Source organism: Rousettus aegyptiacus, unplaced genomic scaffold, assembly GCF_014176215.1.
Source record: "Rousettus aegyptiacus isolate mRouAeg1 unplaced genomic scaffold, mRouAeg1.p scaffold_m13_p_1, whole genome shotgun sequence".
Lineage (NCBI taxonomy): Eukaryota > Metazoa > Chordata > Mammalia > Chiroptera > Pteropodidae > Rousettus > Rousettus aegyptiacus.
In genome coordinates, this window is record NW_023416284.1 from 119,805,018 (window position 1) to 119,831,534 (window position 26,517).

The following is a 26,517-nucleotide window of genomic DNA, read 5'->3' on the forward strand; positions in this document are numbered from 1 at the left end:
CATCCAAGCCCACGGCTTGGGAACCACTCAAAACTAAACCCGAGGGAAGCGGGAAATAGTCTCTGGAGCTTCAGAAGCATTTTGGCATTCCGTTAAAAGAATTTTGGAAAAACTACGGGGTTTGTTGCCCGTTGGAGTTGACAGACACTTGTTCAGGTAAGTTTAAATAAGGGGGTGTATATGTGTGTGTGTGTGTGTGTGTGTGTGTGTACACACACACATATATACATATATATGTATACATATATAAAAACATATATGTTTTTAACTCAAAGGAAATAGAAAATGGTCAACTTTTACAAGACAAAGAGGTGAAGGCTGACTGTAATTGGAATAAATCTTTCATTTTATTTGACTTTGTGAAAGCACAATGTTAAAAATATTGTAAAGTTCTTATTTCTTAGTTTTATCCACTAATTCTCAAAAGCCCATCAAAAAATGATACATTTTAAATAATCTATGCTACTTCTGTGGTTGAGATTCCAGAGTATCTCAATACAGGCTTTCAAATGTCTATTTCTAAAGCCAAGCCCTTTATAGAAATACATATGAGAGAGGAAGCCCTTGGGTTTAGAATGCTTTGATTACTTTTTTTTTTAAATAAGCCTAACCATTTTTAAGTGTACAGTAAGGTGATATTAAATACATTAACATTGTTATGCAGCCATCACCACCATCAACCTCTAGAACTCTTCATCTTGGAAAACCGAAACTCTGTACCCATTATACAGTAACACCCATTCCCCTCTCTCTCCAGCCCCTGGCAACTACCCTTCTACTTCTGTCTCTATATATTTGACTACTCTAGGTACCTCATGGAAATGGAATCATACAGTCTTTGTCCTTTTGTGATTGGCTTATTTCCCTTAATTCTTAAGATAATTTTCTCAAGATTTATCCATGTTGTAATGTGTCAACTTTCCTTTTTAAAGCTGAATGATTCCATTCTATGTATATACCACTTTTTATTCATCCATTCATCTCTCAGTGGACAAAAATGCCATGATTCCTTTTTAAAAAGCTTCCCTGAACCAAATAATTTGTTATAGCCTTCTCTTTAGTGCAAAGGTTTTATTTTTGTTTTGTTTTTTTGTTTTGTTTTGTTTTTGTTTTTGTTTTTTTTTTTACAGCTCCAGGGAGTGAGCAGTAGTTTGAATTGTGATATGAGAGATGTTTATATTTTTCTTTTGTAAAATGGAAGGACTGTGGTGTAGTCAGGCTTGTTTGCAAGCTGACCAATTTCAGAGAAGAGTAAAATGGAAGTTGGAATTTAGAAATCCATTTCCTTAAAACTGCAAGTGCACTTGGACAGTCTTCCAGGATGCCCAGGGGTTATGCCTACCCCATTCTGAAGACCTCTGATCTATAGTACAATTTTTCTTCTTCAAGGGCTAAATCTGCTTGTCATGGTATCCTGTAAATGACTGTTCAGCTAGCTTAATGCTGTTTTTCAGCCATTTCCATAGTCTTCAAAAGTCCTCTGGTACAAGCAACTGTCTACCACATCAGAAATCAAATATCTCTACTGGTGACCTGTCAAAGGAGGAAAACTTGTTCTTTGCTCAATCTTGCTATAGCAACCAGTGTCCAGATCATAAAGGGAATGAATGACTTTTGAGTTGAGTCTTGATATGAGTCTTCAGCTTCACCTAGAAGAAAAAACCAAGAGATTCATTTGTGGGTACATATTTTACCTCATTGATTTTTCATTGTACCCTTTATATTTTATGTTTGTCTCAGTAATTAACTTAGTCACTCAACAATTATTTGAATGCCTACTATTCTACATTCTTGGGATATATTGATAAACAAAGATCTTTGCCCCCCTGGGGACTACAGACTGGCAGGAAGAAACAGACAATAAACATAATACATATGATAATTATCTCATATAGTAGATTATAAACTGTATTGAAAAAAAATGCAAGAAGGATCAGGAGTGAGGAATGCTACAATACTAAAATACTTGGAGAGAGACATTTGAACCAAGATTTAAAGGAGGGGCTACCGGGGAAAGAGTATTCCAGGTAGAAGGAAAAGCTAATGCAAAGGACCTAATGCCTGATTGTTCAGACAAGTGTGGCTGGAGCTTGTGAAGTTTGAGATGATGTGTCAGTTATCAACTTACTGCCTTTTGGCTCCAAATACACCCTTCAATATATGCTTTCTGATCAATGATAGAATTCCTTTAAGCATCTCTCTTTCGAACTGCCCACTATGTTAACCTTTCTCAGTAGAGGTTGCTGAAGGGAATTTGCAGGAGGAAGAGGTTTTCTGCAATTTCCAGTACAGTAGAGGGAGTGGAAGGGGGTTGAATGGGGGAAAGGACAGCCTTGTGGGTATGGGAAAATCTGATAGAACCTATCCCAGGCCTGGAAAGTGATCCCTCTGAGACCTTGCAGCCTTGGCCTGGCCATAACCTGTCTATAGCTTACTAGGCTGGGAAACCCAAATTCCTGCCTGGCCCACATACAGCTGCCTGTAGTCTAGAGGTTCACACAGCAGGCACTTGTATCTTTTTTCAAGCCCTGTGTACAGCTCATCTATGGCCCAGGAAATCCACATAGAGCTGCTGCTCCCTCTGCAAGCTACCTCGTATAGCTCATGCTCTTTGAAGGCCTTTTGCCCTTGAGATCTGAACCCCTTCCAAATTTATTCTTCCTTGGGTACTCTCCCTTAGCCCTAGGATGCTATATAGAGTTTCTTTATATCTTATAGTTATTCTTTTATTATAATTCATTCTTATATTAAATATCTCCTGTTTTAATCTACCATGTGATTTCCATCTCCTTATTAGTCCCAGACTGCTATAGAATTGATATTAGGAGTGGTCCCAGGAGATAGACTCCTGATGATGAGATTTGGGGATTGGTTTGGTTATACCCTTGAACTTAACACAATGCTCAAAGAGGGGGAATCAGCAAAATAGACTGAGAAAAAGTAGCCAGAAAAATAGGAGAAAAACCAGAATACCTTGATTTTTTAGAAGTGAAGAAAGTGTGTCAGGAAATTGTTGTGAAGATAACAAAGCATCAACATAGATAATCTGTCTTCTTGCCTCTGCGTAACTGTTCCTTTGCCTTGAATGACATTGTTCTGAAACATGAAGTACCATAAAGTTTGTGGGAAGATAGGGGTACAGAGCAAGGGAAGAATGAAAAGTATTCCAGTCTAAAGGAACAGCAACGGCAAAAGGAAAGATACTAAGGAAGTTATTTGGAGACCAGATAATAAAGACTTCAATAACTTTTTTTCCTTTTACAATGAATTACCTCAAGTCTATTTCATAAGTTAGCTCATTTAAGTACCAAGCATTGTTTGTCATCTGCCATGGATAGGATCACTCCCTCTCTGCCCCTGTGCCCGGGTGTGGGTTAGCTTCCCTGGTTGGCGATACTTTGTATTGTCATTTATCATTGCTAGGAAATCTAAGTGCTGTCCTATCTGTATTACTACAGAGGGAGAAACAACTGGAAGCTTGTTTTCAGTCACGCCAAAACTCCACCCTGTGTGCCTGTTGCCTTTGCTGAATTTAATCTGTAGTAAACCATAACCATGAATACAGCAGCTTTTCTGAGTTCTGTAAGTCCTTCTAATTTATCATTAAACCTGAGGATGGTCTTGAGGAATCCACAAAACAATGGTAAAAGACTAACTTCCAAATAAAGAAGAGATTTACTTTCTTTTACAGCAGAAATTCAGTTGAATATATACCGATTTCTGCCTAAACATCTTATCTTTAAGTCTGTGATTAATGTCTCTGTAAGAAAGAGAAGGGTTTCATTTAAATATACACCATGTGAAGGGATTAGTAAAATTGAAATTAGTAAAATATAGGCCTGTGATTTGCTTATTAAAGACTGAAGCTATTGATTTTTTAAAATATTTAATAAAATAGTACATTGCGTAGCCCTTGAAAATGACATAAATCTGTATTTATTGTCATAAGAAAAGTCCCTGATAAACTATTATGTGCAAAAGTAGATTATAAAACAGTGTATATAATATCCCATTTTCACTAAAAATATCAAAAATATATTTATTGTTAAAAACTTAATTAAAATCCAATGCTGGCTACGGTATGATAAAATAATCTTACACTGTTAGTACACAGTCAGATACAAAGTTTTTAGAATGTTAATTTAGCAATCATCAAAAATTTAAACATTGAGGAGTCCTTTTACACCAGAGCCCCATCACCCCTCTGGCCGCAGACTGGTACCAGTCAGTGGTCAGTTAGGAACTGGGCCACACAGCAAGAAGTGAGCAGCAGGCAAGCAAACGAAGCTTTGTCTGTATTTGCAGCCGCTCCCCAGCGCTAGCATCACCACCTCAGCTCTAGTACAGGTCATCAGGCATTAGATTCTCATAGGAGCACTGGTTCCTGGTGCCAAAAAGGTTGGGGACCACTGTAATTTCGCAGTATTTTCATGAGAAAGAGTCCCATAAGTTATTATTTATGCCTACAGCACCTGGTCTTCCTAGGTGGTCTCCCATCCAAGTACTAACCAGGCCCTACCCCACCTAGCTTCCAAGATCAGACATTGGGCTTGTTCAGGGTGGCATGGCCATAGACCATGGACCATGGCTCCACTGGGGCATGAACCCAGGATCTTCTCCATGTAAAGCAGACGTGCTAACCGCTACATTATGGAACCAAGTCCAAGTCCCACAAATTTAAAACGATATATGTACAAGGATGATCATCATGTCAAAAAATTAGAAATAATCCAAATGCCCAGTAATTAGAGTTGATTAAATAAATTAGGTTCACATACACAATTGAATACTATAAACATTAAAAAGTGGGAGATTCACATATACTGGCATGTAGTCAAAAATACATGGTTAAAAAAAGCAAACTGAAAAACAAGATAATCACAGTATTATATGTGCAAAATAATAGTAGCGTTAGTATTGTATAAAAAAAATGTGGCAGCAACAAAATGCTGATGAGGATTATGGCAGTGGAGGGCCTCAGGGAAGTTATAGGTTAACTCAAGTTTTTAAAAATTTGTATAAAGAACACTTATTAATGTAAAAAGACAACAAAAGTATGCATTTGATAGATTTTTAATAAGAAGAATGATAAAACTCATACAGGTTGTTTCACTCTTTAACCAAAGTTTCTTAAGGAAGGCTTTAAAAATATCAATTTCAAAAGGCTGGACATTTAACCTTGAATTATTCGCTTCCTCTAATTAGCCATCATGTATCTTTCATCCACAAACGAACTTATACTCCTTTCTATTCTATTCCTATTCCTACAGTCTTCATAAACAAAAGTCAGGGTGATGGTGTACCAGAAAATTCAAGGAATCTGATAAAACAGCGATCAAAATCATTATAGGTGGCCACCTGGCGATTAGGGCTGCAAGTCGCCGGAAAAAAAACACACAAAAACAAAATGACCGCGTTGGAGATCCAAACCACAGCCATAGGTGACCAGACAGCCGACACAAACCGGCAAACAGGCACACACCAGCCCACTCACCAATGCTGTTATCTGTTACCGGGTCTAGCTTTACTAGTAGAGTAGCGCCAAACCGCCAATCAGCGGCGACGCTGGACGGAGACGTGCTACGTCGTGGCATCAGAGCAAGATGGCTGCGCCCTGCAGACTTTATGTCATACTCTGAATTTTTGCCCCTTGCTCGTGTCAGGTTCGGAATCAAAGAGATTCTGTCTTTCTCCAGCCATGTTCTCCTTCCGAGGTTGTGGTCGCAGGGTTGCGGCTTCCTTCACCAAACAGCAGGTTTCGTTGGCTTGGTTCAGTGGTGACAGTGCGGCGCCCTGGACTCCGCACTTCGAAGTGGTAGTTATCGGCGGAGGACATGCTGGGACCGAGGCAGCCGCTGCTGCCGCTCGGTGCGGCTCCCGGACCCTGCTACTCACGCACCGCGTGGACACGATCGGTGAGGAGCGCAGGTGGTGTGGAGCTTGGCATAGGGCTTAAACTGCCAATAATCAATTCCCTTTTCCCACTCCTAGTGCCTGATGTGGGCAACCTCTTCTCCCTAGGCTACTGAGAATCCTATTGTCTGGTTTTTGCCTGAATTGTGTCTTGCAGATCAGGTAAGCCCGAGCCAGAACTCTGGATTAGGCTATTCAGGGGACCATGTACGCTGATGCTGACAAAAGTAGTTACTTGGGGGATGTGGGAGCGGTGTCTTGAGAAGGGAAAACTAAGAATACTGTACTAACCGATAGCTTCATATTTCATTGTTGCCATTTACCCTTTACTAACTTCTTGTTTCGGCTAAAGAGTCAATAAACATTATTAGTGAAAGTTTATTAAATGACTATTGAAGAACAATGCTACCGTTTGTTACATTCTATATTTCCAGTGGATGTTTGTTCCCCAGTTTTGTGCTTAGGACTCAGTGGTTCCCCCGCCCTCCCTCTCTTTACACGCAGTGGTTGGACGGCCATAATTTAAAGCAGGACCACTCTCTATCATCATGATATATGCTAAGGCTATCTTGTAAATTATGCATGCCTATATCTTTCCTCCTGCATTTTGCTTAAAAGTGAATGATGATTAAAATATTAACTGTGTTTTGTAAAAATCATGAATCACATTTGTGTACTGAAATATTTTTCCCTTCCAGAAAAAATTTTTATGGTGACATTGGTTAACGAAATCCAATTGAAATGTTTTTTAAAAGTTACCATCCAGATCGTAACCGTTGAGAAATACGAACGACAGCAGTTTTTTTGAAGGAGGGTCTATATGATTACCGGAATGATTACATTTTGCTTATTATGTACTATCACTTATACTACTTTTCAGACCAAAAAATCTGATGAATAAAAATGTATTATCCAACTAAGATGATAGTTATACAATTTAAGTAATTTAGTTCTGTCAGGGATAAAGGGATTCCCATCAAAACCCATATTCATTCGTTTTATAAACTATATAAATGTCTAACCAATGTACTGTATACTTGAAACTAATTAAAATAATTTGGAAAAACCCGTATTCATATTCTCAACAAAATATGATCTAGGTTTTTAAATAAATGTGTTTCAGATATTTTAATACCTCTTATAGATGAGCTTAGTGAATAAAAATTCTGTCTTAAAATCAAAGTCTCATTTTTTAAGGTAATTTGATATAGTAGAGTGTCAACTATTTCTACTTGGCTTCAGATAGTTTTGGCTTAGAAGGTTGAACTTCTAAAAGAATACAGAATGCATGAATTACCCAGTCGTGATTCAGTCATATTATCTACCATTAGTGAAGTCAGAGGCAGAAAGTGTTCTTTTTTATACTAACCTGGAAAATAATTTTTTTTGGCAAACTGTCTTTTGTCTTCATAACAAAAGAGACAAGCCTCTGAGTGTTTATTCTATGTTGTATCGCCTACGTATTTTATGAAGAATGTTAAAGAGGTTGTTAGACTTTCTGAACTTTAATCCAGGCTCCATAGTGTACTATCTATGTGACCTTGGGCAAGGGACATTTTATCTAAGTCTGTTTCTTTCTCTATGATATAGAAATAATAGTGCCAACCTCATCAAGTTGCTGTAAAATGTAAGTCAGAAAATATATGGAACTCACCTGGCATAGTGCCTAGCTCATATTAAGTGGTCAGATGTTAGCTACTGTTTTACTATAAGCTTTCCTACGCAGCCAACTTAAATTCTTTAGTAGAGTGGAAAATGGACTCATTTCTTCTGCCACTGCCCAGTCCAGCTACTGGTACCATACATGGGATGTTAATAGCCTCTATTTAAGAGCACAAATGACCAACAGAGCTTCTTATTCCAACTCCAAATGATTGAGAATGAACGCTGGCTTCCTAGAGTTCTATGTTGAGACATATTTTGAGAGCTAAGCAAAAGAGTGACTAACATGTTCAACTTTTATGTCTGTAAGGAGAGGGGCTCAACATTGTTACATGTATTTCTTTGAGAAACAATTTTTAGCAATTTAAAAAGATGAAAATTTCTTTGCTCTTGACTTTTACACATGTAAATTGTGTAAATAGGTACAATATAGTACACCAACTCAAAAAGTGCTTAAAAGTTGTCCAGTTTAACAATATAAAAAAGTGGTAGAATTTCAATAGTTTCTTCTTAGTTTTCATAGGGCTTTTCTATGTATGAAGAGACTCATTTCCGGGGACCAAACTTTGAGAAAATGTCAGAAATTAGTGGGATTCAGATATTTTTGAAAAATTAACTGATGTGTAATAAGAGTTAAAAGCTAAGTCATTTTAATGAGTAGCTATATCTAAAACAGTGATGCTCTAGGAGACAGACACAATTTAAATGTGTGAGGTTAGGTGGATATAAAACAACACTTAGTACTGGGAACAGTAGAGAATTGGAAATACACTTCTATTGTTTTATTTGTTTATTTTTAATGTTTACTAAGCAAAACATCACAAAATACTGATCTAAAATCATCTGAAATGTTTTTAAAGATAGGAAGAGGATTACTTAAAAGTGGTACAGAGTAATAGAAAAAAATCATACTTGGTGATGTCATTCCACATTTCTAGTTTTTATTTTGGTTACTTATCCATTAATAAACAGTTCAACTGTGTTAGGTGTGATTTAGTCCTTTTTTTTTTTAAACAAAAAAGCCTTGTCTGAAATATTTACAGTTATGATTCTAGGAGAGAGAGAAGTGCATTGAGCAATAAAAGACCTGAGTCAATAATTAGGAATTAATTACACTATTCTCTCTACTTTTTATTTTTTATATTTCTTTAATAAAATAGTTTCACATTTGTATGTGAAATAAAATGTTGACTAAGAACTCAGGAATGCAAACCAATTGCGTTCATATAAATTCAATGATAGGATAAATATTTACTATTTATATTTATTGATTTTAAACACTGTTTGGAGCACTTTTCTAAGATATCCATGTAAGGATACTTTTATAAATAGTAAACTTTTTACACATTTGAGAAAATAATTAGAAGAATTTTTAATGATGCTGGTGAAGGAAAATTATGATTTAAATAAATGTAAAAAAAATTTAAAGAAATTACATGATTTTTCAAAAATGAAGATCAGAAGCAAAGAATATTTTACATTGACCTGGGAAATAAATCAAAACTAGTAGTAATTGTTATTTATTGCTTTCTCTATTCCAGATACTGTGTTAATTGCTTTATGTACACTATCTCATTTTGCAAGTAGAAAATTCTTCTTCAGTTAGTTTAAACAAAAAGGAGAATTTCTTTTCTAACAAGAAGTCTGCAAGTAGATCAGGTCTAAGGTTGGTTAATGTCACAATATCCAGGAATTCAAATTCCTTCTAGCTATCCTTATGATTGTAAAATGGCTATAACAGTTCCAGGTGTCACTTCCAGATATGACAGCTTTCAGCAGAGAAAGGGGTTTTTTTTCCCCTTCTACTTCTATCTCTTTGTGTGTGTTGGGGTGGGGGGGGCGGGGGAGGACTTTCCCTAGAGACCTCTCCCAACAGCAGCTTAACCCACACTTAAACCAGACACTGGCAAGCAGGAACAGGATTACTATGATTACTTTAGATCAATAAAGATTTACCTGTACCCTGAGTTTAGGTCACACTCCCTAAACACAACGCCTCATAGAGGAGAGTGTTTACTTAAATGAAATTGTGATTCTATATCAAAGGAAGGGAAATAATCAGCTGTCATCCCTGTTATTACAGTAGCAAATTGAAGTACAGAAATTAAATAACCTGCCAAAATCACAGAATTTGTAAGTGATAGATCTAGGAATTGAGCAAGGTCTTTCCCTCCTAACCTATGCTCCTAATCACAGCGCTATTCAGCCTCACTGTGTAGACAATACAAAGGTATAAAATATGGTGTCCACTTTGAGGAAGCTTATAATTTATTTATGCAAAATAAGCAAAAAGGAAACAGCAGATGACATTTATGGAAGGCATATTGATTATAACAGTGAACTAGTGCCAAGGGACTCTTAAAAGTATGCTCGATTGGGAAAGATTTTATAAAGTAAGGATTTCGAAACCAAATTTTAGAGGAGAAGGCAACCTAATGAAACAGTAAAAATATACATCAGAGAAAGAATTGAAAGGAAACTACAGGCAATGGTTTGTCTTCCAAAATGCCCTGAATAACTCTTGCATCCCATTGAGACGTTGGAATTTTCTTTTAAGAGTTTGTTTCAAGTTTTGTATTTTTTATCACATGAGATCTAGTCACTTGTACAGACATTTCCCCATTAAACACTCACTATTGCAAGGTGCTCATATATTTATTTTGTTTATGTCTGTTTTCTTTAGGTCAGATGTCCTGTAATCCTTCCTTTGGTGGCATCGGAAAGGGACATTTAATGAGGGAAGTTGATGCTTTGGATGGCCTGTGTTCTCGAATCTGTGACCAGTCTGGTGTACATTACAAAGTATTAAACCGGCGCAAGGGACCAGCTGTTTGGGGTCTGAGAGCTCAAATTGATAGGAAACTCTATAAGCAGAACATGCAGGTAAAAATAGGGCACGAAGACAGCAGAGATTGTAGTGATTGTTTAACTGTTGTTTCAACCTACATTCTCTTTTGACAGAAAGAAATCCTAAATACACAGCTGCTTACTGTTCAGGAGGGAGCTGTAGAAAATCTCATTCTTACAGAACCAGAACCTGAGCACACCGGGAAATGCCGTGTCAGTGGTGTTGTTTTGGGTACGTACTAGATATAGATTATAATAACAGTATCGGACTCCATGTAAGCAAGCTATTTTAGAGCAGAATGGAGATGTTTTGCTTATTCTAGGAAATTGTGTTTTCATAGATGATGAAACGGTATAAAAACATTATTTCTCCTTCTTGTTGGCCTTTGTGATACTTAGTCAAATTATAGGCTACTTTTTACCATCTTACTATAGGACTTTATGGCCTGCATAATTGTGTCTTTTTCTCTCTTTCTGCTTTATTTTTTATTTTTCCTAGTTCTGACTTTAAATTTTTTAAATTTATATTTTATGAGTATGTTTTTTATTTAAATGATGTATTAATTTTTTAATCAAAATAATAATTTTTACAAAAATCAAATAAAATTTAAAAATTTGCATGGATGAACAATTATCTCTGTATCCCCTCTACAGCCCCAACCAGTTCAACTTTTTAAGCTATCACTTCTGATCTGTACTTAATATTTCTAAACAATATGCTCATGCTTTTACTTCCTAAATTATCAGCCTTAGACATTATCTATTAACTTTTTTTAATGGTAGCTCTCTTTAATCCCCTACTTTCCTTTCCTCTATCCTTCCAATGTAATTATACCATAAAATTTGGTTTATGATATTTACATTATTATGACTATTTAAATATTATTTACTACAGCTCCAAGTTGTGTATTATGTTTGTTTCCTTTCATAAACCTCTTTGTTTTGCCTTGGGTTAATAATTGCTTTATTTTTTATTTGCTTATTTCACCTGTATACTTGTTCAACTTTTTCATTAGAGAAAACTATCATATTCTCAATGCTCAAATAATCTATCAATTGTTTTTTTCTTTGATGCTTACCTCCCAGAGATATCGACTTTCACAACTCCCCACAACTCATCTGCTATAGTCAGAACAATTATTCTCTGGGCTTTCTGCACAGATGTCATTTCGAGACTTCCTTTTACTTTTTTGCTGTTACATCATCCCTTGTTTCCTGGGACTCCAGTCTGTCTCTTTTTTGATACATTATTTTGCTGGAGCACATCTTCCAGTAGCTTCCCAAAAAAAGATGCATGCGAGGTACGTTTTTTGAGTCCTTCCATGTCTAAAAATGTATTATTTTCTCCTTAGACTTGACTCTTAATTTGGCTGAGAATAGAATTCTTGTTTAAATCTTTTTTCCTGAGAATTTTGACAGTCTTGGCTCCACCACGTTCTAGCTTCCAGTTTTGCTTAGAAGTTCAGTGCATGTTGACTTAAATTTTTTTTGTATGTGACATTTTTTTCCCTTTCTAAGAGCTTCTAGGATCTTGAATTTGTCTCAGATGTTCTGAAATTTTTAAATGATGTTCCTCAGTGTGGTCTTTGTTCACTTATTATACTGGAGTACTAGATGTCCTTAAGCTAGAAATCTGTGTCCCTGATTTCTATTTCCTTCTATTTCTCCATGCTCTCCTTCTGTAACTTCTGTCCTTTCCTGGATTGGTCTTCTAGATATCTTTAATTTTTATTTTTATTTTTTGTCATTTTGCTATATTTTCTTAGGAGATATCCTTTTCTTAACCTCTTGTTCTTGGTTTCTGAGTTTGATATCTTTTTTCATCTATAGAAGGATTTTAATGATTGATTTTTGAAGTTTCCTTCTGATCTATATATTTTCTCCAGATTTCTCTATTGTTCGTTTATTCAGGCTGCTTACTTCATGTCCACAGCTTTCTTCCTTCAAGTGTCTTGCGAACTTTGGTTTCTGTTAAGATTTTTTTGAATGAGGCACTAAAACACTGATTGGAAGATTTGTTAGTTAGTGCACAGTTAATTGTATTGCTTGATGTACTCTATAGTCTGGTGATTAGGGATTGAACTGGTCTTTGTGTTGGAGAAATCCGAAATATCGATATCTGTTAGCTCTGAGGAGAAGAATCAGTCTTCTGCCTAGAGAACTAATATGGCTGCCTGGAAACAAAACGGTGTGAGAGGAGCTGTGCTGGAGAAAGCTCATTTAAAATACAAATCTTGACTTAATCTCCTTGTTTTAAAGTTAACTTTTATTATGGATTAATTTTTTTGAATAGGGAATATATATACATGGTAAACAGTTTAAAAGGGACAAAAGAATGTTAAATAAAAAGGTGGTCTCTTTCTCATCTTGTCCCCCAGCCAATCAGTTTTCTTCCTTGGGAGCATTACTGGTTTCTCGTCTAGCCTTTCTATCTGTTCATATATATGTATCTTTATAGATATTTTTAACCGGTTTTGTCTATGAACAGTAACAAAAATAGTTTATTTTCATTTCTTTTTCTCTCTCCTGCCTCCTCTCCTCTCCAGATTTAATGATTATGTTGTTATTTGTATAGACCTTTTTACCTTTAAATTATTTATACTTCCGTTAATTTAATACCTTTAAAGGTTTTTTGTTTGTTTGTTTGTTTTTTACATGTCTCTATTTTATAGGCTCAGTAATACAGTTTTTATTGTGGTAAAATGTACATAACAAAATTTGCCATTTAAGCCATTTTTAAGCGTACGATTCAGTGCCATTAAGTACATTCGTAATGTTGTACAGCTGTCACCACTGTCCATCTCCACAACTTTTTCATCATTGTAACTGAAACTCTGTACCCATTAAACAGCGACTCCCCATTACCTGAAGAATAAACCTAAATTTTCCTGTAAGGTAGAGCCGTCTGTAGATAAAACCTTTATGTAGATTTCAACTATTTCTCTTAATTTTGACCCCACACTTCATTCCTACATTTCTCAGTTCTCACTCTCACTTCTCCAATTTCAAGACCTTTGTAGGGCAGATTAGTTCATCTTCATTGGTATGATTTCTTCATATGTTTGAGTTATATCTTCTCCCTGCTGCTAGATCACTCTTCCAACCACTTTGTCTTCCAAAAATATTTTGAAATGTATCATCTTTTGACAGATTCTTTCCCATTACTTGTCATTGTGGTTTTATACCTTTTTTTCCCCTGTATTTCATTTTCTTGGTGTTTTAGAGGGGAGAACAAATCATGTTAGGCAGTCTGTAACCAGAAGTCTAAAATTAACAAATTTTAAAAATGGACCGATTTAATCATTTTCATTGCTGGTGTGATTTTAGGAACATGTGAATTGTTGATAGCATGTTATGTTCTCCCAGCTTTCTTGGATTCTTGAGATTGATAACATATAGCCTTTTTACTTATTTAAAAATTTTTATCAAGTTTCTATAGACAAAGTTTTTCTGTAGTTCTAATGTAAAATAGTCACATTCCACTTTGATTCATGGTGAAAACTAGAACACGATTTTTACTCTCCTTTCTTTTCCTTTAGCGGATGGAAGCAAAATATATGCAGACAGCGTGATTCTGACCACTGGGACGTTTCTGAGAGGCATGATTGTAATTGGATTGGAGATGTATCCCGCAGGACGTTTAGGGGATAAGCCTTCCATAGGGTTGGCTCAGACTTTAGAGAAGTTGGGGTTTGTGGTGGGAAGATTGAAGACTGGGACTCCACCCCGAATTGCTAAAGAGTCCATTAATTTTAGCATTCTAAACAAGCAGACACCAGATAATCCATCAATACCATTCAGCTTTATTAACGAAACAGTGTGGATTAAGGTAAGATCATTTGTGAAAACCTGGCTTTAAAGCTGATATTAGTTTAGCTATTCACTGCAGGATATAGCCTAACCATTCATTTAGTTGTTGGTCACTTAGTTTTTGGTAGCAGTTCACTTTACATTAATATTAGGGTTCAAAATGTGGTCTTTAAAAGGATTAGCTAATTGGGTTAAATGCGTATTCCCATAAGTTTTTAAATTCATTACTTCAATAACTTTGCCTATTTAAGCTTTTTCTCTATATATTTATATTATTATTTTTTTTTTACGCCTACAGCACCTGGTATTCCTAGGTGGTCTCCCATCCAAGTACTAACCACGCCTGACCCTGCTTAGCTTCCAAGATCAGCTGAGATTGGGCTCATTGAGGGTAGCATGGCCGTAGACTAAGCTTTTTGAAACAGTCTGAGACCTATTGAAAGTTGGAAGACTATTAAAACAATCTATAAAGCATTGAAATGCACTCATTGTTAATATTTTAACATATTTATTTCTCTCCTTTTGTCCCTCTCCCTCTCCTTCTCCATGTATATATATGTGTAAAATGGTAGTATACACATTTATACTTACTCTTTTTTCCTGAAATACATACAAGTAGGTCACAGATCATGACCTTTTATCTCTAACAACTTCTGTCTGTATCTCAAGTAAGCACAAAAACGTTCTCTAACATAACTTTGATACAGTGATGAAATTCAGGTAATTTAACATTGATGCAGTACGGTTATTTAATATAAAGTCCATAGTTAGATTTTGCTAATTGTCCCAATACTATTCTTTATAGCAACCTTTTTTTTCCTAATCTAGAATCACATATTGCTCTTAATTGTCATTTTTCTTTAATTTGAAACAGTTCCTCAGTCTTTCATGATACTGATATTTTTGAAGAGTAAAGGCTACTTTTGTCTGTCTTTTGAATATAAAAGTATATTGTGTGCTTAGAATTGAGGACTAATAACTGATGGTCCTAGTTTCTGAGGAGTGTTATCCTGATAAGTGGCTCAAACATTCTATAATTTTGAAAAGTCACTTTTATAATTTTGCTTTGGCGAAATGTAAATTGTGATGATACTTTCTTAGTATGTGTATTTTAAAACTTTTTATCATAAATTTTTAAGTTTACAGAAAGTAGAAAAAATTGTATAATGAATCTCTGTTCATCACCCAGCTTCAACAAATAACATTTTTTGGCATTCTTGTTTTATCTTTCCTCAATATTTTCTTCTTGCTGAGTTGTAAAGCAACAATCCTAGACATCATATCATTTCACTTATAAATACTTTGGCATATGTTTTTAATAATTAAAAACTTAGTAAAAATAAACCATAATACCATTATCACACCCAGCAAAACATAATTTCTTAACATTATCCAATTCTCAGTGTTCAGTTTTCCCTATTTATTTTTGACAGTTGCTTTAAAACATTTATTTAAAATGTTTACAGTTTATTTTAAATGTTTTTTACAGTTTTATTTGATCCAGCAACCAAATAAGGTTCAGATATTGCATTGGATGTTATCTTATAACAGTTCTCGCTCTCTCTCTTTTTTTTTTTTTGACATTTATATGTGGGGAAAAAAGTCATTTCTTCTCTAGATCCTGCATTTTAGATTTGTCTGATTTCGTCCCTTTGTGTCTTAAACATATTTCTCTATCCTCTTTAATTTTCTGTAAACTGGTAGGTCTAGACTCTTGCCTAAATTTAGGTTTATCTTTTAGGTTGTTTTTGGCAAGAATACTTCATAAGTAATACTCAGTTGGCATTACGCACAGAGTTAATGTCTATAAAAGTAAGCACATATTATTTGAATAAGAAGTAAATCAATAGAAAAGCAAAACAGTATTATAACTAGTTCCTATGTTTTAGCCAGAGGATCAACTGCCATGTTACTTGACTCACACTAACCCTAGAGTGGATGAGATTGTCCTTGAGAATCTTCATCTTAATAGTCACGTTAAGGAAACCACAAGAGGGCCCCGGTAAGGACAAACTATCACTGCTCAGTTACTTTAAGGAATAATGTCAACCCTCATTTCTTTGTTTCATTAATTTTTTAAATTTAAATGTCCTCTTCTAGATACTGTCCCTCTATTGAATCAAAGGTTTTACGTTTTCCAAACCGTGTACATCAGGTTTGGTTGGAACCTGAAGGAATGGATTCTGACCTCATCTACCCCCAAGGGTTATCTGTGACACTACCAGTTGAATTACAAGAGAAAATGATCACATGCATCAGAGGCTTGGAGAAAGCTAAAATGATCCATCCAGGTAAAGAGAATCACAGCCGCCCTTCAGCATGAGCTCAGCATCGCCTTAGCTGGTAGTAAGGGGATCTTTGCTACAGACATGGTTGCTCAGAGCCTCAAAAGACAAAGCCTAACATCTATGCATTTAAAATAGTCTTCAATTTTGAAGGAGCATCTTTGCATCTTTACCTTGAGGCAATTTTACCTCTGCGTTTACTTATTTTGTACCATTTATTCTTTGGTCAGGCTACGGGGTTCAGTATGATTACTTAGACCCCCGTCAGATCACTCCTTCCCTTGAGACTCATTTGGTACAACGGCTGTTCTTCGCTGGACAGATAAATGGCACTACTGGTTATGAGGAAGCTGCAGCTCAAGTAAGTTTGTTCAAATGTTAATGTAAACAGAAAGAGACTAACTGATGTTCCTCCTTTTAACATCTGTTATAATAATTATATAGATCTTAGATATAACTCATAACTCTAATAGAAGACTTATTTCTGTTTTAGGGTATATGGAAATGGCTAGTGTATACTATAGGATTTTAAAAAACAATTGTAGTTGTTTTACCATAACTTTATCGAAAATTATTTGTTATTCCTTTTAAGAGGGAAACTATATTTTTACTTGTAAGTGGAAAAAGCCTAGAAAAGTTTTACAGGTGGATTTAAAAAAAAATATTAGCTCATCTGTGCCTTTCAGGAATATATTTTAAAAACAACAAATCATATTGTAAAGTGGTACATTACCCATATTCTGTTTCTGAATAAGGATCACATTTTCTACTTCTTTTGTTCCTTCTGGGCAGTGCCTACTTTCTTACTGCCCCATGCTGTTTATTCCAGGTAGTGTTCTAAGTAGGTTAGCTCTTTGTTCAGTTCATAATGGCCTTTTAAACATTTCAGTCCTCTTGTAGGGTGTGATAGCTGGAATCAATGCAAGTCTTCGGGTCAGAAGCAAGCCGCCTTTTGTCATAAGTCGAACAGAAGGCTACATAGGAGTCTTGATTGATGACCTCACCACACTGGGCACCAACGAGCCATACCGAATGTTTACCAGCCGAGCAGAGTTCCGTTTGTCACTGCGCCCTGATAATGCTGACAGCAGGCTCACATTCCGAGGTAACTCTTCACTGAGTTCAGCAACCAGATTTACTCTTCTTCAAACCTCTCTCATTGCATTTTCTCCTTCCCTCTTCTAGGGTATAGGGAAGCTGGCTGTGTGTCCCAACAACGATATGAAAGAGCTTCTTGGATGAAGTCTTCTTTAGAAGAAGGCATTTCTGTGCTAAAATCCATTGAGTTTTCAAGTTCTAAATGGAAAAAGTTAATCCCAGAGGCTTCTATAAGTATGGGTAAAAGTGTGCATCTCAGGTATGAATTTTCAATATAGACCTTTCTCATTTTTAAAGAAAAATGAGATCCTTTCAGAGAAACATTACCTATAGACTCCCTACTTACATATTTTCAATAAAGCTTGCTTTTGGCTTTTTTTCAAAATCCTTTAGATGTAACTTACCTATTTTTATTCAGTATTAAAAATATTTGATTCTAAATTATTTTTTTTTACTTTTTATATAATTTCTCTCTGTTGGAGGGGCATTGATCTTACAGCTGGGTCTCCAGTATATTTTACCTTTTTTTTTTTTTTAACCAATATTTTCCTTGTGAGGATTTTTGTGGACTTAATGGTCAGACCTCTGCATTCTGAGGCTTAGGCTTGATTCAAAACATGTCTTGAAGTCTGGACCTGAGAACAGCTCCAAATCATGTAAACAAATGATTTTTTAAAAGTTTTTAATAGTTAGATGGTCAATGGATTTTCTCTGAGGTCACCATCCTGCTAGATTCTTTTTTTGGTTAGTTATTAGGAGGTATGTTCCACTGTCAGTGAAATTGACAACCATTTCCATTTTGGAACTTTGAGTTTTATGGTTTCCGTGTCGCTTATCTGATATGGCCTCTAATTAGTTGACAGTTCCTCATGGGGGGGTGGGGATTTCTGGACTTTCCTAGAGCAGGCCGTCTGAGGGAGAGATGAGTCAACCATCTGTAAAGGGTGATAATGCATGACTGCGGTAACAGAATGAGCTGTAACGAAGGTTGGTGGGGGGCCTGGGAAGATGTGGGACCCATGAATGGGTAGATCTGACTTTCTGTTAACTTAATAATTAATGAGTTTAATAGGTTTTAGGTGGATAGAATTTATCAAAAAGGCAATCTGTTAAAAGAGGGAAAGATCAAAGTAAATAAAATTAACGAAGGCAGTAAATGTAGGGACACTCTACAAATCAGTGAGGCCTTGTGAGAACCAAACAAAATGAGAGAGAAATTAGGAATATTTTGCACTTGGAGGAAGCAGGAGATCTCCTTCAGCCGGTTCTGAGCATGCAAAAGGATGACTCATTCACAGGACATGGGCTTAACATGGTTTAGATGTCAATTCTTAGGGAATTCAGTCAAACCTTTGTTATCAGAGTATGTTCTGTCCTTACAAGAAAGGGCAGGCAAATGGATTATAGCAATGCAATCTTTACTAACAACTTATATCTCCTTTGAGTGGGGCCTAATCACATACTCTTCTTATTGAGGTCCTATTATGAAGCAGATGCTGCTACATTTGCTCACTGTACTTGGAAAGAAGTAGGAGTATCTTTTGATATTATTTTTTTAGCATTTTATTTTTAGTTCCATGTATAGCTTTTGATATTTTTTATTCTGAGATTATTTCTAAGGAATCTTGTTCTTAACATGCCTTATATGATATGGACCCTAATGATAATGACATTTTTGTGTATTTGCAGAGCTCTAGATGTTCTGAAGTATGAAGAGGTTGATATGGAGTTGCTGGCCAGGGCTGTTCCAGAGCCCTTGAAAAAGTATACTAAATGTAGAGAGTTGGCTGAAAGACTGAAGATAGAAGGTAGAAAATACTTTTTTTTTTACTTAAGATGTCTATATCTTTTTTATATTTTGAATTTTTATAAGTTTATTTGGGGCAAACTAACAACACATGCCGGGGAGCAAGATCTCAGATGCTCTGAGGAATAAGTTGTGCAGCTCTTTATATGCATTTAAAATTAAGGAGGGGATGGTAGGAAAGATTATATGGAGGAGAGAGAAAGCAAGATGAGGGTTGGATTACAAGATAGTTAACAAGATTCTGTGCTCTTTTGAGGGTGGTTACTGCTTATTTTGAAGGTATGTTAACCTAGATGCACAGAAACAATGGACAAGGCTTGCTTTAGGCAAAAATAAACCTTTTACAAAAAAGTTACATGCCTGAGATGGGACTAATCATGATCTGCCCAATTTAGGAATTTATAATCAGATCCCTCTGTGAGATTACTTTGCATAGAACCCCTTTTTTTGTCCACAGTTCCTCCTTTTGGTCATCAATCAATCTGAAGGGCGCATTGATGACCAACCTTTTGGTCAGATAGTGTGGTATGACAGTGCTAGGCAGGCTCATTGCTAGGAAGTCTCAGTGTCAATGTCATCTTGTTGACCATTGGGAATAGGAAAATACTGTAACCATGGGATCTGAATTGAGACCAGATTTTCCCAAAATGGGAAGGGGCAGGTAAATGGAAAGCAGTCAGGTCTTATGGTCTTGTGAAAAAACGCTCTGGATCATTTCTGTCCTGCAAACTATCATGATCTGAGTTTTGTCTTCTGTCTCATTTTTTTTTAAAAATGTCTATATACTCTTTTCCATTTGTCTAAATTATCTATGTCAAGAAGAGCCATTATTACTATAGTCTTAGGCTCTGTGCTGCTCAAAGTGAGATTCCCAGGCTAGGAGCGTTGAGGCATGTGGGAGCTTGTTAGGAATGCAGAAACTCAGGCTCCACCTCAGACCCACTGAGTGAGCATCTGCATTTTAACAAGATCCCTAGGCGATTTGTGCACACATTTCAAATTTGGGAAGTGCTAGTATAAACCTCTCCTTTACAAAAAATTTTTCCTTGAACTTTCTTTTTATAATTTCCCCATCTAGTGTTCTAATAATGAGAAAAATAATACTATCTTTGGCTTTGACAATATATTGGAATACCATTAACATACTTATTTTGCATCAGACAGAGAAATCCATAGTCCTCTCTGTACATTATAACACATGGTACACATGTACTGACCATCAAAGCCACAGATGACTTCTGTAGTTACACTGCATTTTTTTGTTTTTCATTGTGAAAAATTTTAAACACAAAATACTGAGAATAATATCAGCTTCTGTATTTTGATAGATATTTCTTCCTAAGGTGGAAAATTATGTGGAGAAAAAGGTAGGGAGCAAGCAGAATGAGATGAGGAGAAGGTAGGAAAACTTAGATGAGAATAGACTGTTCAAGCAGGAAAGTACTTTAAGCTTCTTGGGGCCCAGCAAAGATAGTAAGGATGCTGCATTCCTTCTAGTAGTGGCATTTTCATTCAGTTCCAGAGAGGTCTATCATCTTGCTGTGCTTTTGCTGAGTTCATAGGATGATCATAGTGCTACCTACCATCCTACTATGCAAGTTAACAAAAGTCTAGCAGTAAAAGGAAACCCAGCTAAACTCAAAAATCATTCTTTCAAATGTCCAGACACTAGTACTATACTAATGTGTAAGTAATGTTGACCTTTTATTTTAACATCATGATTTCTCTATTGAGTAAAATTTACTTTATTAAACAGTTAGGCTCTTAGCACCTGTGCAGAGGTGATTGCATTCTATATTTTAAACTTGGTTTGCAGTTTTAGTTTGTCCAATCACCAGGTTTAGGTTAGAATAATCCAGAATAATTATCTTTAACTTGTTTTTAGATAAAGACTAATTTATATCCATGGCTTAAAAAAACCACATGAGGTTAAAATGTAATACGTATCAGTGGTTTTCAAATACTCCACTAGAGGACCAGTTTCTCAAGGGCAGAAATCAATTTCTGATTCTTTGTATTTATTATCTCTCATCTTGCTATATGCATATTTGAAAGATTAAATAAATATACCTTTAACATGTATAGCACCTCGTTTATATTCCATGATCTCATTTATATTCTATTTATGAATCATAAAATCATATTACAATTTGTTGTACTGGATTGTTCTATTACAATGTTGTGCTAAGCCTTTTATATGAGTATTTACTTAGACCTTTTCTGTGAAGTATAAGTATTAGAATTATTATCTTAATTTTATAGATAAGTGGCAACTTGTCCAAGGTCATATAACTGGTGAGCGACAGAGCTGGGATTTGAACCTAGTTTGTCTGACTCTAAGGCCTGTGCACTTCACAACTATCCTTTGCTGTTATAAATACCACCAAAAGTCATCTAGGTCAGCCTTTAAAATTTCTAGATAAAGAAGCTAAGGCCCAGAAAGGTAATGGAGTGCCCATTGTCAGAGGGTAATTCATTGGTAATTCAGAGCTGAGATTGTCTGGCTACCAGTCAGGTGATGGAAGCAGGTACCAAAACCTTTAGGGAAGACTTGTTTTCTTGAACAGGACAGAATGACCACCTCAATTTAGGTTTTAAAACAGGTTTTGAATTTATTTTTCTAAGAACAGAATGCTTTAATTACAAAATAATGGCTAAATTATCTTTCTCACTTCACTTCTAAATAAAACTGTAGTTAAATTATTTATGTTTTATCTAAGAGGCTTTCAATTTTTTTAAAGCATAGCTCTATCTGAACATAATTTAGAAAACTAGTTTTTTAAGAAACGTCCTGTCTTTAGAACTTAAAATTCAAACCCATAGCCTACTGAGGGATATTCCACTAAAATTTGCACTGGGACGGAAAGCAATTTCTTTTCTTATTTTTAATTTTCCAGACTTTTGAAATAAAAAAGACATACAATAAACTACCAGACAGAATGTTGTAGTTAATATGTAAGAAACTCCCTCATTTTATCTTAGCTTCAATTTCCTCATCTGCGAAAGGGAAAACCTATCCTACCTATTTCTCGATGTTAAGTGTTGAATGAGATGTATGCAAAAGCTCTTTGTAAATTGTAAGAAGTTATACAAATGTAAGTCATTAATATAATCTGAGTATCACAATTAATTTTATTCACCAGCCACTTACGAATCAGTATTGTTCCATCAGCAACAAGAAATAAAGGACATTCAACGGGATGAAGCTCTCCAGCTACCAAAAGATCTAGATTATTTGACTCTTAAGGATGTGTCCTTGTCCTTTGAAGTTCGAGAGAAGCTACATTTCAGTCGCCCACAGACGGTAAGAAAAAAGGCAGTGGGATAGGAATAGGTTATAAATTAAAAGGCAGTGCTTTAACTTTTTAAACCTGGATTTACAGTGGCCACTTAACTAATGTTTTATTCTGTCATAACAAACTTAACCTCTTATTTTCAGTATCTCTTTGTGTGCCAGATGTCAGTACATTTCTGAGATAAAGAAAAGAAAGCTTAGTCTAAATAAATAACTGGAAGTCAGGAATTGGGTTGATTATAAATTCAGTGGGTTTCAAATCGCTACTTGACTCTCTCTTACAGGTTCTATACTGTTGCCTTGGGAACTACTGGGAGAAAGAGGGGCACTGAAAAGTTTGCCCCACCCCATTCTTTAGTCTAAAAGTATGAGTGTGTATGTGCATGCACACACACAGATCAGTAAATGTCTATTTAAAACTTCATTTTATAGTGTATAGTATTTAACTTCTAATACATATTTAAAGACCGATATGCCATATATATCGAATCTAAGATGTACATTTTAACATGTCTGAATCTGTGTTGTACCTTAAAAATTGATGGTGTCTTATAGTTTTGGGTAGTGGGTTGTTATGTTTTGTTTTAGTAGTAGTTCATAAAATAAAGGAGCATTTAACAAAAATATGGTCTGTAAAATTTTTTTTAAATGAAGATATTAGCAATCAAGTTTACTTTATAGAATTATTTTGAAAATACAGTTTTGAAAATATTTTTTAAACTGTAATACATAAATTGTTATTGGGAAGAATATAGAGTTGATTTGATTTGCTGTAGCTCACTTTATATTTCTCTTGTGGTTTTAATTCACAGATTGGGGCTGCTAGTCGTATACCTGGAGTGACACCTGCTGCCATCATCAATCTGCTCAGATATGTGAAGACCACTCAGCAAAGACAGGCATCTGTGAATGAATTGCCCAAAACTAATCAATGCTTATATGATACAAACAAACTTAAGGAGAGAGAGTTATAACTTTCTATTCATAGAAGACTTTTAATCAGTGTAAGAGTACAGGTAGGAGATAAGTATTTCTATTTAGCATCTTGTTAAAATAACTTATTAGTTATTATCACTTCATTGTTAATTTATGAAGAGATTATTGTTTTTTTGTATGTATGAAAAAAAAGTTATGAACTCTTAATTTATACTCTGTCTCCTGAGTATTCTAATACAGTGAGCCTATTAATATAACTCTCCGCAGAGTTCTTTACAGAGAGATATAGTGGACCTAAAACTAAAGATGAAAAAAACTAACTTACAAATTTGCCTAGTCATTAGGACTTTGTCCATTAAATGTACCAAATTAAAAGTCTTATCTTTTATCTTGTTTTGCAAGTTAGCACTCTTCTGCTTGGTTATGCTAGGTTAGGAGGCAACTTCAAAGCCTTCAAATTCTTAGGGCTAAAAATTTGAAACTATGCAAAATTATCCAGAGTCATTCATCTAATTTCCAGTATTGAAATGTAGTATGTAGAGTGAAAGTTGACTTCTAAGATTTCTGTATTTCTGCAGAAATCCTCACCAATAATTATTTTTGTACATTAATGAAAACCCTATAAAATAGAAAGGTTGAAAATCATCATAGTTTCTTATCATCCACAATGTGGAAAACTTTTTATAACCTGGTTAAGGCAGAGTAAAGGAAGAGAGAATAAAGTAAAGGTAGTTATTTTATATAATATTTTCTTATGAAACTGTCATGGCCATGATTTCTTAACACTGAAAATAAATCCATAGTAATTGGTAACTAATGTTTCCCTGTTTTTAAGTCAGAATTGACAGAAAAATACGAATGGTGCTGGCATTCCTCTTTCTCTCCAGTACTTCTATGATACATGGTTACAAAGTTAGGATGGGTATCTAAGGAGCCAGCTGGGACCTTTGGCTGGCTCCTTAGATACCTCGACCTTTGTGGATTGAGGGTGAATACAGTCTAGTGGGCCAGAGGGCCCAACTTGTCCCTGGAAATGCCAACTCATATCTGTTGTCAGCCTAGGGAGAGGCTCCCATGTCAGTGTCAGGCCAAAGCAAATCCTAAGACAGTTCCAAGGACCCCGAAGTCACTTTGGCTACAGATATAGGTGTTAAGCCTGAGCATGGGTTGAGGCAGCCAAATATCAATGTTGCTATGATTATATGTAGTCACTTGGATAGAGCTCAGTTTTCATGGATTTATTTCATCTAATTTTAGTCTTTCATAAATCAGTCAAGATTGATGGCAAGTAAAAAGTACTTGTAATGCTGCATCATTTCACAGTGATGAATTCTTTTTGATTCTTGACTTAGTAATTTCAAAAAGTAGGAACTTCTCTTTTAGTTATTACAACTATTCCTGGGCAGAATTCTTATTACAGAGGCAATATTGATTACTGTGTTTTAAAAAAAGTTGTTTTGTGCTAGAAAGGAAATCACTGTTTTTAAACTTTTTTTCTGATTAAATACAGGAGTAAAAACAGTGAATGGGGTGCTTTTTAAATGGAATATAACAAATTTATCTTTGAAAAGTTCTTGACAGCTGTAATTTGGGGCTAGTGACACTACACACATAAAGAAATGTAAGTTTTTAAATGCAATTCCATTACAATAGTAACTTGCTGAAAAATGTTTGATGAAAAACATATTATAGGTTCTGCCATTTAGTTTAGGATGTGAAACTCCTTTAAATCTACAATTTAAAATAATATGTCATACACAAGTATCTCACTTAAAAGAATATTTTAAAACATCCTACCTTCTGGTGCTGCTCATTAGACATGCTATAGACTATGATGTCCTTGGGGAAAAAAATCAGCTAAAAATGTAACCTAATTCTGTCTAGTTCAGTTACTTTATAGCAATCCCCCAACAATGACAATAGTCAGCCTCCAACAGAAGCTGACCATGCCTGTGATTTCCTCTACCCACCACAGACCACACTGGCTAGTTGTTAGAAAAGCTAGGTACTAAAGTTCATTTCAACAGAAACACCAAAATAAAAAGAGGAAACAGCTAAAAGACACTAAACATTTGTAAGAATCATTGGAGGAGGGAGGGAGGATGAAGAAAGAGACCTATGCTAAATTAAACCAGATGGCATTGAATTGTAAAGTTACTGTATAGCCAAGAGTTTGAATTTTATTATTGTTTTAAAGTATTTTGTAATTTTTGAGTTGCAACCTAGATTGGAATAGCCATGGCTTTTCCACTTCATAAATTTCAATTCCTAGAAGAATGTCCTATCCCAAAGTGGCCAGAAATACCAGGAAAGCCACCAAAAGACTAGAGGCTCATTCAGAGCTGGCAGAGCTGCTTATGCTGGAAGGCACACAGTGAAAATAAACTGGTTCTCTTAGGCTCCCTCTTCACAATACTTCTAGTATGGCACATACTTCATTCCACCTTAATTTTTAATATGTCTTATTTTAACCTCTTAACAAGATAAAAGCCTCTCATATGCAGGCAATGCCATAATTGTTGACATTCAGGACATGCTTTTTGAATATTACTAAAGGCAAGAGATGGCAAAATTAAAACAACTGAATAATTAAACGAAAATGTGTATGACACAAATATTAAGAACTACATACTCTTGTATCTGCCTTTCTCCTTCTCCATAACTCTTCTGTCTGCACATTCTCTTCAGCTTCATTTCTTCCCTATCTTCTGCACTGTCCCTGCTTCTCATTGTTCCTAATATGATTGAATCTTATTTTTATGATATTAATTTTATTTAAGCAGAGTTTTAGTATTTCCTAATTTAAAAGCTAGAATACACAACAAAGTCAAAAAGGCAAACCATGGAATGGAATATTTGCAAAT

The 26,517-nt window shown here is 35.3% G+C and overlaps 1 protein-coding gene and 2 pseudogenes across 4 annotated transcripts; 1 reads left to right on the forward strand and 2 right to left on the reverse strand.

Moving 5' to 3' along the window:
- The first annotated feature begins 51 nt into the window (after positions 1-51).
- Positions 52-25,444, forward strand: MTO1 (mitochondrial tRNA translation optimization 1). 4 transcript variants are annotated; one of them, XM_036219438.1, is made up of 12 exons: positions 52-156; positions 10,259-10,458; positions 10,537-10,654; positions 13,962-14,251; positions 16,122-16,234; positions 16,333-16,523; positions 16,748-16,878; positions 17,418-17,622; positions 17,703-17,874; positions 19,305-19,423; positions 22,566-22,726; positions 23,530-25,444. In XM_036219438.1, the coding sequence occupies exons 2-12, from the start codon at positions 10,264-10,266 to the stop codon at positions 23,689-23,691; spliced, it is 1,857 nt and encodes a 618-aa protein (XP_036075331.1). In that variant the 5' UTR covers positions 52-156; positions 10,259-10,263; the 3' UTR covers positions 23,692-25,444. The 4 variants fall into 4 exon arrangements, 3 of the variants coding, with proteins under 3 accessions (XP_036075331.1, XP_036075329.1, XP_036075332.1); XR_004950489.1 differs by lacking the exon at positions 52-156 and adding an exon at positions 5,580-5,915 and having other exon boundaries at positions 22,595-22,726; positions 23,530-23,661; XM_036219436.1 differs by lacking the exon at positions 52-156 and adding an exon at positions 5,580-5,915.
- LOC118605093 lies at positions 4,461-4,576 on the reverse strand (annotated as a pseudogene).
- Positions 14,522-14,640, reverse strand: LOC118606556 (annotated as a pseudogene).
- Positions 25,445-26,517: the final 1,073 nt, after the last annotated feature.

Coding starts and splice junctions, on each gene's coding strand:
- MTO1 (XM_036219436.1), top strand. CDS start 5,699: ATGTTCTCCTTCCGAGGTTGTGGTCGCAGGGTTGCGGCTTCCTTCACC. Junction 10,655..13,961: donor TGTCAGTGGTGTTGTTTTGG/GTACGTACTAGA, acceptor CTTTTCCTTTAG/CGGATGGAAGCAAAATATAT. Junction 19,424..22,565: donor TGAAAGACTGAAGATAGAAG/GTAGAAAATACT, acceptor TTTATTCACCAG/CCACTTACGAATCAGTATTG.